This window comes from Elephas maximus, chromosome 1, assembly GCF_024166365.1.
Source record: "Elephas maximus indicus isolate mEleMax1 chromosome 1, mEleMax1 primary haplotype, whole genome shotgun sequence".
Taxonomy (NCBI): Eukaryota; Metazoa; Chordata; class Mammalia; order Proboscidea; family Elephantidae; genus Elephas; species Elephas maximus.
In genome coordinates this window covers 229,276,956-229,293,550 of record NC_064819.1, presented here as the reverse complement: position 1 = coordinate 229,293,550, position 16,595 = coordinate 229,276,956, and the positions used below count along the sequence as shown (strand labels likewise).

At 41.5% G+C, this 16,595-nt stretch overlaps 1 protein-coding gene across 4 annotated transcripts in view; it reads right to left on the bottom strand.

Moving 5' to 3' along the window:
* Positions 1–16,595, bottom strand: part of ARID1B (AT-rich interaction domain 1B) — a 502,278-nt gene that overhangs the window by 105,418 nt on the left and 380,265 nt on the right. For all 4 annotated transcript variants that reach the window (XM_049904492.1, XM_049904463.1, XM_049904483.1 and 1 more), the window contains one exon: positions 11,778–11,867. In XM_049904492.1, the coding sequence (XP_049760449.1) occupies positions 11,778–11,867 (90 nt within the window). The remainder of the gene's footprint in view (positions 1–11,777; positions 11,868–16,595) is intronic.

Sequence of the window (16,595 nt, the reverse complement as noted above, 5' to 3'; positions counted from 1 at the left end):
CAAAACCAAGAAAATCAGTGCAGCCTTGATCCAAAGGCCATGAGGGAATGACATGGTCTATCTGGTATTCTGGAAAGGTCATTCTGAATGAAGCAGGGGAAATGGACTGGAAGGAACAAGGCTTGGGGTGGGAAGAACAGTCGGGAGGTTGCAGAAGTGACCTAGGTGGCCTGGATTAGGGTGGTGACAGTGGACACTGAGAAAGGAGGACAAGTGGGAGCTACTGCCGGGGCACAGCTAGCAGAACCTGGGGACTGGAGTTTGGGGGAAGGCAGGTAAGGGAGAAAAAGGCACCAACAAGGCCATCTAGTTTTCTGGCTTGGAAAAATCTGGAGATGATGCTCTTTCACTGAGCTTGTTGTTGTTAGTTGCCATCCAGTTGATTTTGACTCATGGCGTCCCCATGTGTTTCACAGTGTAACTGCTCCGTACGGTTTTCAAGGCTGACCTTTTGGAAGCAGATTGCCAAGCCTGGCTCTTGAGGCACCTCTGGGTGGGTTCTAACCGCCAACCTCTCGGCTAGTAGTTGAGCACTTAACCATCTCCACCACCCAGGGACCCCTTTCACTGAGGTGGTGCTGTTTGCTGCTGAGTCAATTTCGACTCATAGAGATTCTATAGGACAGAGTACAGCTGTCCCCTAGGGTTTCTTAGGCAGTGGTTAAGAGATTGGCTGCTATCCAAAAGGTCGGCAGTTCGAATCCACCAGCTGCTCCTTGGAAACCCTACGGGTCAGTTCTATTCTGTCCTACAGCGTCACTATGAGTTGGAATCAACTAGATGTCAATGGGTTTGGTTTTTTAGAATCTTTACTGGAGCAGATTGCCATGTCTTTTCTCCTGTGGTGCTGCTGGTGTGTTCAAACCGCCTACCTTTCAGTTAGCGCGAAGCGATTACCCACTGCTCACCAGGGCTCCTTGACTGAGGTAGGGAATACAAAAGGAACTGGAGAAAAATATGTTGCTATAAATGAGTGCATGCAACGTATAGTGTTTAATTTACCTACGATCCAGATGTCCTCAAATACTTTCACTTAACAATAATGAGCTCAGTACAAATGAGATTTTTTTATAAATGAGTGCATGCAACGTATAGTGTTTAATTTACCTACGATCCAGATGTCCTCAAATACTTTCACTTAACAATAATGAGCTCAGTACAAATTAGTCTTAACTATTAAAAGTAAGCTTTACTTGGCAATTAAAAAAAAAAATTCATATACAGTGAAACCCATGAGAGCTGGAACTCGACACGACTGCCTTGTTTTTCCTGGTCTCCCAAGTTTTCTGCCTTTGACAGGGTACAGTCTTACCGCTTTTCTATTGTTCTCTATTGGTGGAAAATATTTGAGTTTTCCTTCTCTGGCAAGTCTCCACCTGACAGAGGTACTGGCTTTCGCGGATATTACTTTAACAAGACTACACTTCTTCTAAAATAATTCCAAAATGTAGACTGTCCATCCCTCAGGGACTATAAATAGATCTTTATTATGTCAGATATTTGTCTTCCCAGTTTTTTGATGAACACATCTCTGGATAGTAGGCTTAGAGGAACTTAACACTAAACCTAATATAAGCCCACTATACCAGGATTCCCTTCATTAATGACCGGCTTTGCCATGGTCACAGCCCAGAGGCAAAATTCAGAGGCTGAAGAAATTAGTAACGGCTTTCTAGAGTGAAGCCTACATATTCTCTAATGTCTGCAATTTTCCATCCAAGTTTACGTTCATCTTTCACAGATCATAAAAAAGGACCCTCAATTAAGAGAAGCTAAATCAACTGTACCTGGGCTGGGGGCAGACTAGCATCGATGCCTTAACTTGCTGATCTCCTGTGCTTACTTGGCATCCATTAGCAAAGTGCTGCATCTTCTTGACAATGCCCTCTGGCCAAAAGGAACATCAATTTTTGTTGAGTATGCTTACAGCACAAGCCCTGAGAACACCTTTACATACAAAGGTAATCAGACAGGTAGACTACGAGAACATTTTCTGCAGCTCAGACTGCCCTTAGTCACATCTCAGATCTGAAGATTTACTGACAAAGTGAGATTGAGAATCCAACGAAGAGGAAAAAAACAGTTTCTGCAGTTTGCAAAAGCAGGGGGAAAAAAAATATATACCTATATATATATAACAACCCCACTTTTAACTCCTTAACAATGATCTTGGTGTTCCCTTTCATTTCTGGGTTAATTTGTTAATCTGTCCTTGACAATTAAGGAATTATGTCAATTAGATATTCAAAAATAATTTTTAAAATTTCAAAAACAGATTTTTGGTGCAAGCATCATTATGAAACCAACTGGTACCATTAAAAACTTTTCACAAAGTTTTTATTTACTTCCAGCTAATATCCCTCTTGTCTGTCAGTCTGTTGACGACATCTGTGGAAAGACACTATGGAGAAGCTCAATATCATCAGTCAGAACAAGGCCGGGGGTGACTGAGGAACAGACCATCAACTGCTTACATGAAAGTTCAAGATGAAGCTGAAGAAAATTAAAACAAGTCCATGAGAGCAAAAGTACAACCTTGAGTACATCCCACCTGAATTTTGAGACCATCTCAAGAACAGATTTGACACACTGAACACTAATGACTGAAGACTAGATGAGTTGTGGGATGGCATCAGGAACATCAAACACAAAGAAAGCAAAATGTCATAAAAAAACAGGAAAGACAGAAAGGCCAAAATGGATGTAAGAGATTCTAAAACTTGCTCTTGAACGTAGAGCAGTAAAAGGGAATGGAAGAAATAATGAAGTAAAAGAGCTCAACAGAAGATTTCAAAGGGCGGCTTAAGAAGACAACGTAACACATTATAATGAAATGTCCAAAGACTTGGAGTTAAAAAACCAAAAGGGAAGGATACATTCGGCATTTCTCAAGCTGGAAGAACCAAAGAAGAACTTCAAGCCTTGAGTTGCAATATTGAAGGATTCTAGGGGGAAAATATTAAACAACACAGAAAGCATCCAAAGAGAATGGAAAGAATACACAAGGTCAAGTCGCTGTACCAAAAAGAACTGGTCAACATTCGACCATTTCATGAGATAGCATATGATCAAGAACTGATGATAATGAAGGAAGAAGTCCAAGCTGCACTAAAGGCATTGGTGAAAAACAAGGCTCCAGGAATTGACGGAATACCAACTGAGATGTTTCAACAAATGGATGCAATGCTAGAAGCACTTACTCATCTAGTGCCAAGAAATCTGGAAGACAGCTACTTGGCCAACTGCCTGGAAGAGATCCATATTTGTACCCATTCTAAAGAAAGGTGATCCAACAGAATGCAAACACTGACATCACCTACCTTAAGACCAGAAGAACTACATGGTGCCCGGCTACCACTATGCACCGTTCCAACCAGGGACTCAATAGATGGTTCCAGATAAAATGGGAGAAGAATATAGAACAAAACTCAAATTCCTAAAAAAAGGCCAGATTTAGTGGACCAGTAGAGACTAGATGAATCCCTGAGACTACCGCACTGAGATACTCTTTGAACTTGGAACTCAAACCACTTCCAGAGGTCACCTTTCAGCCAAATGCCAGACTGGCCCATAAAATAAATAATATCACCCGTAAGTACTGTGCTCCTCAATGTAACGTCTAGATGAAACCAAATGGTTAACATTTACCCTAGACCAAACATGGGGCGGGGCGGGGGGGGGGGGGACGGGATGGGACAGGGAAGCTAGATTAATGGGAACAGAACAACCAAAACGGAAATAACAAGAATGCTGATATATTGTGAAAAATGTAACGAATGTCACTGAGCGATATGTATAGAAATTGTTAAATGAGAACTTAATCTCCCATGTAAACTTTTACTAAAAACACAATATTTTTAAAACCAGAGATTGTTTGAGGGGGGCAGAGAAGTCTTGTAAAAATTCAGTTAGCGCCTGGCTCTCAGACTTGCACCATGAAGGGGCAGTGGTAGAAATGTCTGGGAAGAATGAAGGGCAGAAGTGTAGCATTAATTCGGCACAGGATCAAAATGCTTACAGTGTTTTAAGAGAGAAACACTCTATGCTATCGAAAATGACCTAGATTGTTACTTATTACATGGTAAGCTTATGAAATTTAAGAACTGGAACTATTTTATTGTTTGAGTGTTCCATGGTTTGGAAAGGAAACCCTGGTGGCGTAGTGGCTAAGAGCTTGGCTGCTAACCAAAAGGCTGGCAGTTCAAATCCACCAGCCGCTCCTTGGAAACTGTATGGGGCAGTTCTACTCTGTCCTATGGTGTCGCTATGGGTCGGAATAGACTTAGTGGCAATGGGCATGGTTTGGAAGGATGTGACATCATTGAATGGGTGGGTGATGGGTGTTAAAGCTTATTTTCGGTCGTCAAGCTCAATCTCTGTCAAACTCTATTATTAGCTAAGTTGTGTTGTAGATGTAGGGATGCAGAGTTTAAGCAAGATTCAGTTCTGGCCTCAGGAAGCTCAGTCTAACCCATAGTAAGATTGTAGACTTATTTTAAGAGACCTTACCCCCCCCGCCACCCAGTATTGAAAAGAAGATTTGCCCTTGACAAATAGAATGTGATTAGAATTTGACAAGGAATTCTATTCAGACTTTGAAAACAAGCAAAAATACACCACGGCATTTAACATTTGGGGTTAATAATAGGAAAGAAAGAAAGAAAAAAAAAAAGAATGAAAACGTTTCTATTCGGTCACTCTAAATAAAATGTGTAAGTCTGAAATCTTAGACTTTTTAAGTACATAAATTCTGACTCACCTTTTGTGGTGGCACACAAAAAGAACATCTAAATGCCTGATCATGCCCCATCTGCTACATACTTTTTCTGGATAGCAGCTCTATTTATATTTATAAAAATGCAGCTACTGATAAATATCACTCTGTGGAGACTGGAGTCCAGAAATGAGATTTTCGAGAGACTGCTGACATACAGCTGTCAAGAACTCCAGGTTTGGCTGGGCAAACTATTGAAGACTTACAAAACTGCAAAATTTTCTTATCTCTTTTCTCCTTGCCCTGCCCCTGTAGAGTAAATTCAGGACTCGCCCAGCTTCTCACTTGGGTACCACTGAAACAGGTAGAGTGAGCCGGCTCGTGGTGACTATACTGCCCCTTTGTAAACAGCAGGGAGAAATAAAAGGTGGCGTGTAGGTCAGCAAGGTAGCCGAGAGTGAAGGTTAGTGTGGCTGCTATTCAATGATTCTGCAAGATTTCACCCAGGATGCCTTCCGTCCAGATCTGATGGCACAGAATGGTGCCAAAGAACTGCCTCCAGCAACAGAATATATTTCCCAGCACATCACAGGCCTGGAGCGGCATCAATTCTACGTGCCATCCACATTCAAAAGGCAAAGTTCTGAGTAGGGCTGTCTCAGCATATCTCAAGGACTAATTAAACCCTCATTATCACCTTCTAATTATTCAAACACTATGGGATTGCACCAAGGAAGTCCCTGCTGGCGTGCTAGATGAAAAGGGTTAAATAACCTCTGTTGATTTTGAGAATCCAGACCTAGTTAAGACCTTCAGAAAACCATCAGCATTAACATGAATATTTAACTAGACACCACTGTGAAAATTAAAAAGGAATTCAATTAAAAAGGTTTTCAAAAAATTAATTCTGACCTCTCTACATCTGTCCAAATAAATAAGCCTTCTTTAAATGTTTTCACCTAATTGCTAATCCAATAAACTAGAAGGGCATTTGCTAGTTTCATTAAGTTGAACATTTCATAGGGGTTAAAAATGCGATCATTTTAATGTTAATAATAATTATACTTATTTATCTACTCACATGACTATTCCGTCAACCCCCTCCCCTTCGCCCCCCCGACCAGCCCTCTTGGAAAAGAGGCCAATACATTAATTAAGCCATTTCCTATTGTTCTTTGCAAATTTTAAGACATAGATGTTAAAGATATTTTTAAAAAAGGATAAGACAAATCTAAACTTGTTGGCTACAATTTTCTTGTAAAATTTATTTCAGTATTTTAGAGCTATCTTAATGTTTCCTTCAATGTCCTAGGTAGCATAACTTATTCTCCCTGTTTTTGGGAGGGGGTAAGGCACTTAAATAGCAATTCTACATGTTGTTACATGAACACTGTAGGTAGCAGATCCGGTTTCAAGTGAAAACCAACGGTAAGTGTGCTGCAGAATACTGAGGTTTTAACCCTCCCCCTTTAACAAAACTTGTATCAGGTTCTGAAGGCGTTAAGACCAAAGAATCTGAACTTTCTTTATTCAGTTATTAAGAAGCTCCAGCAGCACACAATACACAAAGGAGAGACTGCTAAACCAAGTTTTACACTGGAAAATAGACGACAACGCAGAGCGACAAGACTACCCAAGAGAATAAACAGGCCAGCAGACACCTGAAGTGCTTCCCTTCCTCCCTGTACCCTGTGATGCCATAACCTATTTATTTGCACACCTTTTATAGAAAGAAATTATAAAACTGCAGAAGAAGCGCACGGCTTTTCTCATCTACGTACAATGCAGGGAAATGGGTTTGTGGCTGAGGTCCTCTGACCGGCGCCACCAGATAATAAGGGTACTGACCAGAGACAGGCTGCGTACACAGGGACAAGAAGCACCCCTGCTCAGTGACGTCTGGGCAGCGCACCTACTGCTGCCTACCATGGCACGAGGACAGGGCTCTGCACGGCCAGTTCGGCGCAGACCCCATTTTCTTAAACAGAGTGCACCGTTTATTTATCTCAGCAATTCCTCAGAGGGGATACAAGGACCAAGCCTGAAGGGCTGAAAGCAGAGCAAGAACTCAGCTTCCCGGGCTGGAGGGGAGGACGACCAGGGCAGTGAGGTCAGGCAGGACCTCTGAGAACCCGTGCGGACAAGCTGGGAAGTGCACTACAGGAAACGGCTGCATCGTCTCCTGCTTTGCGCAGATGTCGCTGTCGCAGTGAAGGTAAGGGTGTTTCTAGACTCTCTGACATGAAAGCAAACGGATCTCCTGTGGATACATTAGAGAAAACGTGTCTGCCCGTGGAGTCTTACTGTCACTGTCCTTCTGGTAACATCGGGCAAGTGCGGGTACCTGTAGTAAAGCACATGCGTATAGGAACAGGCCACCAAATAAACGAAGAATAAATTACAGAAGCCCCTCGAAGAACACAAGACAAGTGTAGAAAGAACCGTTCTGCTTGGTTATTTTAGCACTCAGCAGTACAGAAACAAAGATCTTCTTTATCAAGGTCCATGGTTTCCGAGAAGAACACGGTTTTTTTTAAAGATGCTGACTCATCATTTTCCCTTGTACCTGCTTCTTTTATCACTTCCTTAAATAAGGGGGAACTATATATCAATTGTAAAGACATAAATGAAGTTAAACTACTTTTCGGCTCATGAGAGTCAATGATGGGGAATTTTCCAGCAAGTGGTTTCTCAGACCTACTTAGTACTGAGTCCTGTGTACACTGTTGGTACACACCAAATGACAGTGAAACAAAAAAACAAGAAAAAACACTTCTATTATTGCACTGAAGCTCTAAAATGACTGCTTTATTTGCCATTAAAACAGTTGATCAAATGTCATTAAGAGCCAACGTTTCCTCGAAGATTTTAACAAACAATAAAGCCACTTTCTCTGGAACCATGCTACCTAATTTTAGAGGATTTAATTAATGCATGGGAACACATCATCCATTAGAAGAGCCACTTTAAAATACGAAGTTTTCCTTTTAAGGCGGCTGTCCAAACGATAAAAGGCACAAAAGGGAACACATATGTAAGTCTCTAGCACAGTCTCTCAGAGGCGGGCTGGGGACATATTCATAAAAATCAATTCCAATTTAGCAACTTATAAAACTTGTATCTGGTGGCACAGTGGTTGACAGCTCGGCTGGTAACCTAAAGGTCAACAGTTCGAATCTACCAGCCACTCCATGTAAACCCTATGGGGCAAGTTCTACTGTTCCACAGGCTTGCTATGAGTCAGAATCGAGTTGACTACAATGGGTTTGGATTTTTTTTTTTGGGGGGGGGCGTTATTTGAAGGAAATAGTCATTTATAACCACCCAAAGTATTATGGATCCACTGTCAATTACCAAAACCACAGTACATACAGCAAACAACAGCTCACATACCTACATAGTAGTATTATCCATCAGTGACACCCCAAGTGGAGAAGTCTAGACTCTGCCTTGAAATGGTATCAATTTAAGTTAAAAGTTTAAGTTAACTAGGCTTCTTCATTGTTGTTCCTTCCCTCCCATTTAGGTTTTCTGCATTTTCAAATTTCTTAAACACATACCAATTGGAAAGGGTTGGGGAGGCAATGCTGGAGGATCTGGGGGAATTTCTCTTTTCTTGTTCTTAGTAATAGAAGTTAAAATTGTAGGATTTCCAAATAAAAAAAATCCTTTAGCACTTGTGAAAATGAACAGAATTCTACCAGAGGGAGTGAGGTAGCAGGGTTCTGGTGAAACAGAAATGAAAGAAGGAATAAGAAGGCACTAACTCCAGGTCTGGCCTGCGTTGCAGTGTAATTTCTTGTCCCCACCTCCCCCACCCTGCCCCACTTTCCTGACCCAGCAATGCAATGTTGGTACAAGCCAAGGCCAAAGGAAAGGAGCTGGGTGAGACCTGCCTTTTGCTTGGTACTGGTGTGCCTGCCATTAACTTCTGTGATGTCTTCACGATGGCCAGAGCCACATGAGGAGTTAACAGAGAACAAGCCATTTACAGAGGGGCATGAGAGAGATAGGAGTGATTACAGGAGGCCACGGAGGGGAGTTCAGAGAAACAAATGACAACATTCATACAATTATTAACACATATTACAGTATCCTTACAGGGTCACGATGGCCCGGAATCAACAGGTTTGGTTTGGTTGGCTTTATCCCTTTCAAGGATAAATTAAAAAAAAAAAATTTTAATGATGTTATGTGTTTTCACTATGGAATGGATGCTGAATCACCATTTGCTGGCTTTTTATTGTATGAAAAAATGGGGTGCCAACTGAAAGCAGGCCACATCCGTCCCATGTTCCATGTAGCACATCACAAATGCATACATATTGGTCCCATGGCCCAGGAGGTACATAAAAGATGTCATCAGGGAAGTGACTAATACAAGTGGGCCACATCGGTCCCACGTTCCATGAAGTACACCACACAAAACGTATACATCAGTAACGTAGCTCCAGCCCAGGAAGTGCATCACCAACTGTTTTCACACCAAAAATAACTCATTTACTTGAATATTTCCAAATGCCGGTAACTGTGCCTTCCCAGTGACATGAAGGAAACAGTAAACACACTTGCTAGCCCTATCTCACTGTACAGAACCCAAAAGACACACGAGTTTCACACAACCACTTCTCCAGGAAGCATCCCCTCACATCAACTGCTCTCCGTGCTCAAAGGTGGCGCAGACCAACTTCCTTGTTTTTAGGCAGTTGCACCAGTATCCACCACAATGCCAGAACATACTAGACTGGCTCAAATTCCTGCCAAAAAACCTCCAAGAGCAGGAAATATAACATGGGTGTATATGTCCCAGAGTCCATGAAAGAGTTATAAGGCAGTGGTCCTTGATTGGCAGCATCACCTGGGAACTTGTCAGACATACAGGTTTTCAGCCTCACCCCAATCTGTTGCTGGCGAGTTGATTCTGACTCATAGCGACCCTATAGGACGGGGTAGAACTGTCCCGCAGGGTTTCCAAGGAGTGGCTTGTGGATTTGAACTACTGACCTCTTGGTTAGCAGCTGAACTCTTAACCACCACACCACTAGGGCTCCCCTCTGGCCCCACCCACCCCAGACCTACTGAATCGGAAACTTCTGGGTGGGGCCTAGCGATCTAGTTTCACAAGTCCTCCAGGTGATTCTGATATACCCTAAAACCTAAGAACCAGTAACTATTCCATTACTAAAACATAGTATCTCTATAAGGGAATCAGGTATTAACTGTACCTCGAATTACAAGAACAAAGTTAAATGTGCAAAGGTATAATTAGAAGACGAAAATTTCATTTTACCCCTCCTCATCATTCCCTTCACTGTAACTGATGTGTAAAAATGCGGCTAATTCATCTTTTCATCCGCATGACTTTCCAAATCAACTTGGGGCTGAATTTTTACCATGTAAAATAGCTTAAACCTTATAATTCTAACTAGATGCAAGTCATCATCTCTACAAGTCATGCAGAAATAATTACAAACATCAGGAGCCCTTTAAACATCAGCTACCAAGGTGGCAACTTTGGTCTCCTGGGCTGGGGTAGGAGAGAGAGGGAGTGAGGAAGAGTGGCCAGTCTCGTGGGGTGGGAGGTTGGGGGCCTCGACTCACAGGCATTGGGCAAGAGACTGGCACAGCACCAACTGGTACAGTAGGTCTGTAACCCCTGGTCTACACTAATCTGGATTAGAATCACCACCACTACCACCACCAACAAAAACAGCTTTACCAGGGAAGGGAAGAGGGCAGAGGTAAACAAATGAAGACCAGGGAATCCAGCAAGGCAATGGTAAGTGCGTTTTAAGGGGAGACATGCAGAGCTGAGCCAAAGGTCCGTGCAGACGTGGGACAGCCCTCCCTTTTTGCATAAGTAAACAGCACTGAATTGGGAGCTGGAAGGCCCAGGTTGTTTTTTCTGGCTCTTGCACTAACTAGTTTCTGAGAATGAGCAAATCATAGATAACCATTATGGTCCTCAGTTTCTCTATTTGAAAACTGAGGTGACTATACAATATGATCTTCTAGGTCTGCTCCAGGTCTACGATCCTACGATTTCATAATACGAGGTCTTACTATGTGTTTAAAATTTGACTATGAAATATCACGGGACAAGTAACTGATTGAAACATCTGAACACACACACAAACTAAAACATTTCACTTCATTAGGGCCAATACAGTCATCCCTCAACATCCGCAGGGGGTTGGTTCCAGGACCCCCGTGGATACCAAAATCTGAAGAACCAATACAGTCATCCCTCAACATCCGCAGGCGATTGGTTCCAGGACCCCCGTGGATACCGAAATCTGAAGACACTCAAGTCCCTTATAAAATGGTGCAGTACTTGCATATAACCTACACATGTTCTCCCGTATATTGTAAATCACCTCTTGATTACTTATAATACCTAACACATGTAAATGCTGTGTAAATGGTTGTTATACCGTATTGTTTAGGGAATAATGACAAGAAAAAAAAATCTTTTTTTCCCCTCAAATATTTTCGATCCATAGTTGGTTGAATCTGTGAATGCAGAACCCACAGATACGGAGGGCTGACTGTGTACAAATTAAATCATTCCGTTATCTTATACAGCTAAACCTATGTTAGAGTGTATGTTGTTGTGTGCTGTAGAGTCAAGTCCGACTCACAGTGACCTTATAGGACACAGTAAAACTACCCCACAGGGTTTCTTAGGTGGAAATCTTTATGGGAGCAGATTGCCAGGTCTTTTCTCCTGAGGACTGGCAGATGGGTTCGAACTGCCAACCTTTTTGGTTAGTGGGCGAGCATTTTAACCATCATGCCACCAGGGCTGGGGTATAAACTCTGCTTCAGGGTGTCATGTGGACTTTGAACCACGCCGTCATAAAATGTCACCAAATCTGCAAGAAAGAGTCCTTCTTTTCCATATTTGTTGTTACAGGTAGGGTCTTGTTTATTTCTTCCATGTGATAAGGAAATACATGCTTTAAAAAAAAAAAAACCTAAGAAGATGCACAGGTAAGCAAATCCATAGAAGCCTTATACACTCAAGACCCAAGCAGTCTGTAGCTAGGAACTGAAGACTGACCTCTTTCCTGCGGCATTGGAGACTGGCTCATGGCAGGGTGGACGCTGGATTCTGACTGGCTGCCGGGAGGCTGCGGCGGCATCTGACTGCCTGTAAAACACGGGGGTTTGCATTAATACTGCAACGGTGCACAGCCCAGACACAGCTACACTAAGTATACCTTTCTGATCACAAAAGGTACAGCCCCCACAGAAAAAGACATAATTCTCAAAATGTGATATCTCACTTTTTTTTTTAAACGAAGAGGAAACATGCATAAAAATATTTAGCAAAAGACCTCCTGAAAAGTTTATTTCTTACTGAATGAGTCCCCAAACACAGACATGAATCAATTTTGTAGCTGAAATCTCCTGACATGCTCCTTCCGTGAATTTAACAAAATGCAAAACTGCTGAACCAAACACACCCTCCTCCCCTCAGAGTTTTAAAGTAGCCTCCAAGCAGGCAGGCGTGCATAGCTGCCAATGATTTTTCACTAGCAATATTCAATCAATACAGTCAGATCAACAGATTTTTAAAAATTCTTTGTAATTAGTCAATTACAGAATTTAACATAAACAGGAGAAGGCCCTCATTAAAAACACAAAATACACTACTATAAAATGCAGTGCCTGTGGTCACCAAAGAAGGGAGCGCTACTCGGCATTTCTTTTCAATATTTATTGCTCATATCCCACACTTCCCATGTTTGATTTTCCCTTGTTTAATGTTTGCTCGGTTTGTCTTTCCAACTACAGGCAGTTCCCAGGCTTTGAACGACTGACTTACATGTAACTCGTAGTTACAAACCAACCCCTGTAAAGTCTATTACGTTAAAAATTCGAGGTGCATACAACAGTCGGTAATACAAATCGGCACTACTTTGCGAAGCACATTGGACTGTTATTATTATTACTGTATTATTATGCTAAAGATGTTTTAGTGTATCTGGAAGTGTTTGTGTTTTATGCACAGAATGGTATACTATATGCTGTATACGTAGACGAACATTTGTATACTGCCTGTATACTGTAAGCTCCTGAGGCAGGAACCATGTCTTTCACTTCCTTTTATCTTTCTATTAGCCTAACCGATGCTGAATAAGTCTTTGTCATTTAATGACCCTTAATCTGAGAATATGAATTAAAGGAACAGATACTTATCATTTAATTGATAAAGGAGAGACAATGAGTCATATAAAGCAGGAGACTGGATTTTGATATTTAAGTATCATCGGTGGTATTTCCATTTCAAGTCACTTCCTGGCTCAGAAGTTTAGATGTGTTTCTAAGTTGAAAAAATATTAGAGAATAAAAAAAGGCAGCTGAATTTAGCACAACCCCAGCTCTCAAGGCCCGAGAGCCACGCTATTTTATCTTCTACCCTTCCCATTCACTGCGATAAACGGAAACGACAGATCATAAAGAAACAGGTGTACATACGTGTGTTTGTGTTAGCTGCTGTCGAGTCACCTCTGACTCATGGTGACCTTATGTGTAACAGAACAAAACGTTTCCTGGTCCTGCCCCATCTTCGGGATCTGAGTAGGTCTGAGTCCATTGTTGCAGCTAATATGTCAGTCCATCTCACTGAGGGTTTCCCTCATTTTCACTGACCCTTTACTTTACCAAACATGCTGTTCTCTTCCAGGGACTGGTCTTTCCTGACGATGTTAATAAGTAAGTGAGTCAAAGTCTTGTCATCCTAGCTTCTAAGGAACATTCTGGTTGCATTTCTTCTAAGACTGATTTGTTCATTTTTCTAGCAGTCCATGGTGCACGCATGCGTGCCCATACACACACTTCCCTGGGTGACCTTCTCATATGGTAGCCTTGTGATCATGCTAGATCAAGCTAACCGCTTTGACCCCATAGGACCCACTCTGCCATAGTTAGGTTTATTAACAGGATTCAGAATTAAGCAGAGAAGGAAATTAATGCCCTCTCCAATCCACCGGTGAGGGTCATGACACCCCCGGCACAGAGCTGGCGTTTACGGATGAATGACATTCTCCCATGTTTCTACAAGATGGTGTTTCTGCCATGCCCGGCTGTCAGTCTGCCCGAGGGCAGATATGGAAGGGATCCTTGTCCAAAGGCCCTCGGGACTGTCACTCGTTACTGCTCTAACAAACAGGTGCCCCTGTAACAGCCAGAGAGGCAAGAAGACAGTTTTCAGTTCAGATAACAGGTATAAACAGTTCTTCAAAATAACTACTATGAAATAATACTCAAATTATTTTCTGGCATTGAGCTCCTCACTTTTAGAGAAGAATGTAAAACTTCTGAATGTGTTTCTGAGTGCTTCTGGGGTCAGCTCCTCTCTCCTCTCCAGAGAAAGTGAAAACCAAAGGCTGAGTTTATCAACATGGAAGAACGTTGTGCTGAGAGACCACTAGGAGCCGCCCTAACGTTAGAGCAGTAGGTAGACGTTTGAAAGACCCAGACAAACAGCACAGAACTCCTTCAGGCATTCATTCAGTCCTAGACACTTGTAGTAAATTAACATTTAACAAAAAAAACCTGTTGCCCTAGAGTGGATTCTGATTCATAGCAACCCCAAAGAACAGAGTAGAACTGCCCCATAGGGTTTCTAAGGAGCACCTGGTGGATTCGAACTGCCAAGCTTTTGGTTAGCAGCCATAGCTCTTAACCACTATACCACCAGGGTTTCCAAATTAACATTAGTGCCAAATAATTAAATGCAAAGTAAAAAACACTTAATGTTCTGGATCAAAATGATTTCAAGGGTAACTACCAGTCACAGATATAGCAACGTTGCTGTGTGTCCACTGTGGGGTCACGCGCTTCGTACGAAACACCCTAAGGCCCTCGACTGACAGTCCATTTAGAAACTTGAAGCACACTGCAGCCAAATGTCACTGGGGAATCAGCTGCAGTAAGGCAGTAACTGCGTACATTATAAGGATATCACTTCTGCATGACAGACTGAATTCATAGCCTCCTGATAGTAAAAACAAACAGTGACTCTGTGTTAACACAGGACACCGCTCCTTCCACCACATGCCTGAGGCACTGCTCCTAGATAAAACACTGCAAGGAAAAATAAAAAAGGCTGCATGAAAATCAGCCTGTGAATTTATAAAACACCGCCACAACCACACAGCACTACTGGTTGCCTGGTGTGATTCAATGAAGACAGAGATCCCGTTACAGCAATTAGGAAATTCATTTGGTAAAGCCATCCTGTTAAAACAAACGGGACATTTCATGGTAAAGACAGATTTGCCCAAACCATTTTAAATTCTTCATTTTCTTTTATCTCTTTTCCATGCGTAGTTCATAGTTTCACAGTTACTAACAAGGCGTTTTGTCCTCCACAGGCACAAGGGTAGGCATAGTCACGGCAGATGACGAATAGGAATGCATCTGAGAAACGTAACAGAGAAAACTCATGTGTGCCCATGGTCCATATAAAGGAGAAAATCCAGAGCCCTCTGAAGCAACCAAATTTAGTAAGCATCTACAAAGCCATGGAGTTGTATATGACAAATGTTAGTGCTAAGTAAAAACTTACAGGCAACATTTAGTAATTATTTTAAAGAGAATATTGCCAAGCATAGTGAGTGAAAAAATAAACTTCATGAAGAAACTTTAACAGTAAAGTGGAATTTTTTAAAGGAAAGTCTGTTTTTCCCTTGCCTATGTTTATAAATAAACCATAAAAATATTTTATATTTATATTATATTTTATATAATATAATATAATATATAATTATATATATATTTTTTATGTCTATAATGATGCAAGAACAATGGAAAAACTACAACAGGAAAAAAAACTATGCCATGAGTTAGGATAAATTCCACTATGTTGCACGGATATACTTATTTTCTGATGACCACGTACACAATGTTGTGCAAGATTTTGGTGCAACGAACTAAAATGAAGGGTCAGTAAACAAACAAACAAAAAAACCAAACCCATCACCATCGAGTTGATTCTGACTCACAGCAACCCTAGAATACAGCTGCTGACTTTTCAGTTATCAGCTGAGCGCTTAATCACTGTGCCACCAGAAATCCTGAAGGATCAGTAAGTCACCTGAATTTTCTCTTTTGTTGACTGAAAAATCTCAGGAAGTCTATATTATTACTTTAAAAAGAACTTTATTTTACATTAATTTTAGAGAAGAGTTGCAAAAGTAGTATAGCATTCTCTCAAGTCCCTTAGCCCACTTCCTCTAAGGTGATGTCTTACCTAACTATAATTACAGAGGGAAAAAAGTTAACACGCTACACTGTTACTAACTAAAGATGTTATTTGTGTTTCACCAGTTTTTCCACTTAGTATCTTTTCTCGATTCTAGAATTCCACACTGCATCCAGTTATTTCTCCTTGGTCTCCTCCATTCTATAAAAGTTCCTCAATCTTTTTTTATATTTTATGGCCTTGACACTTTAAAGATTACTGATCTGTTACTTTGTAGAATGTTCCTCAATTTGGCTTTTTCAGCTATTTTCTCATGATGGAAGTGAAGTTACATATTTGGGGAAGTGTACCCCCAAAATGCCACACCCTTCGTAGTCCATCAAGGACTTCATGTGCAGACATGCCTTATTTCTGGTGATATTTACCTTGATGACTTGGTAAAGGATAAAGTTACCATTTCCCCCTTTGTAGTGAAGTATCTTGGGGAGATACCTTGAGATTACATAAAATCCTGTGTCTCCTCAAACTTCCAGCCACTAATTATGGCATCCACTGGAGAATCTTGTCTGTAACATTTATTACTGTGGAGCCTGCCAAATGGTGATCCTCTATCTCCCTCTTTCCTTCCACATTTATTATTCGAAATCCTACTGTCAGGAAAACTAA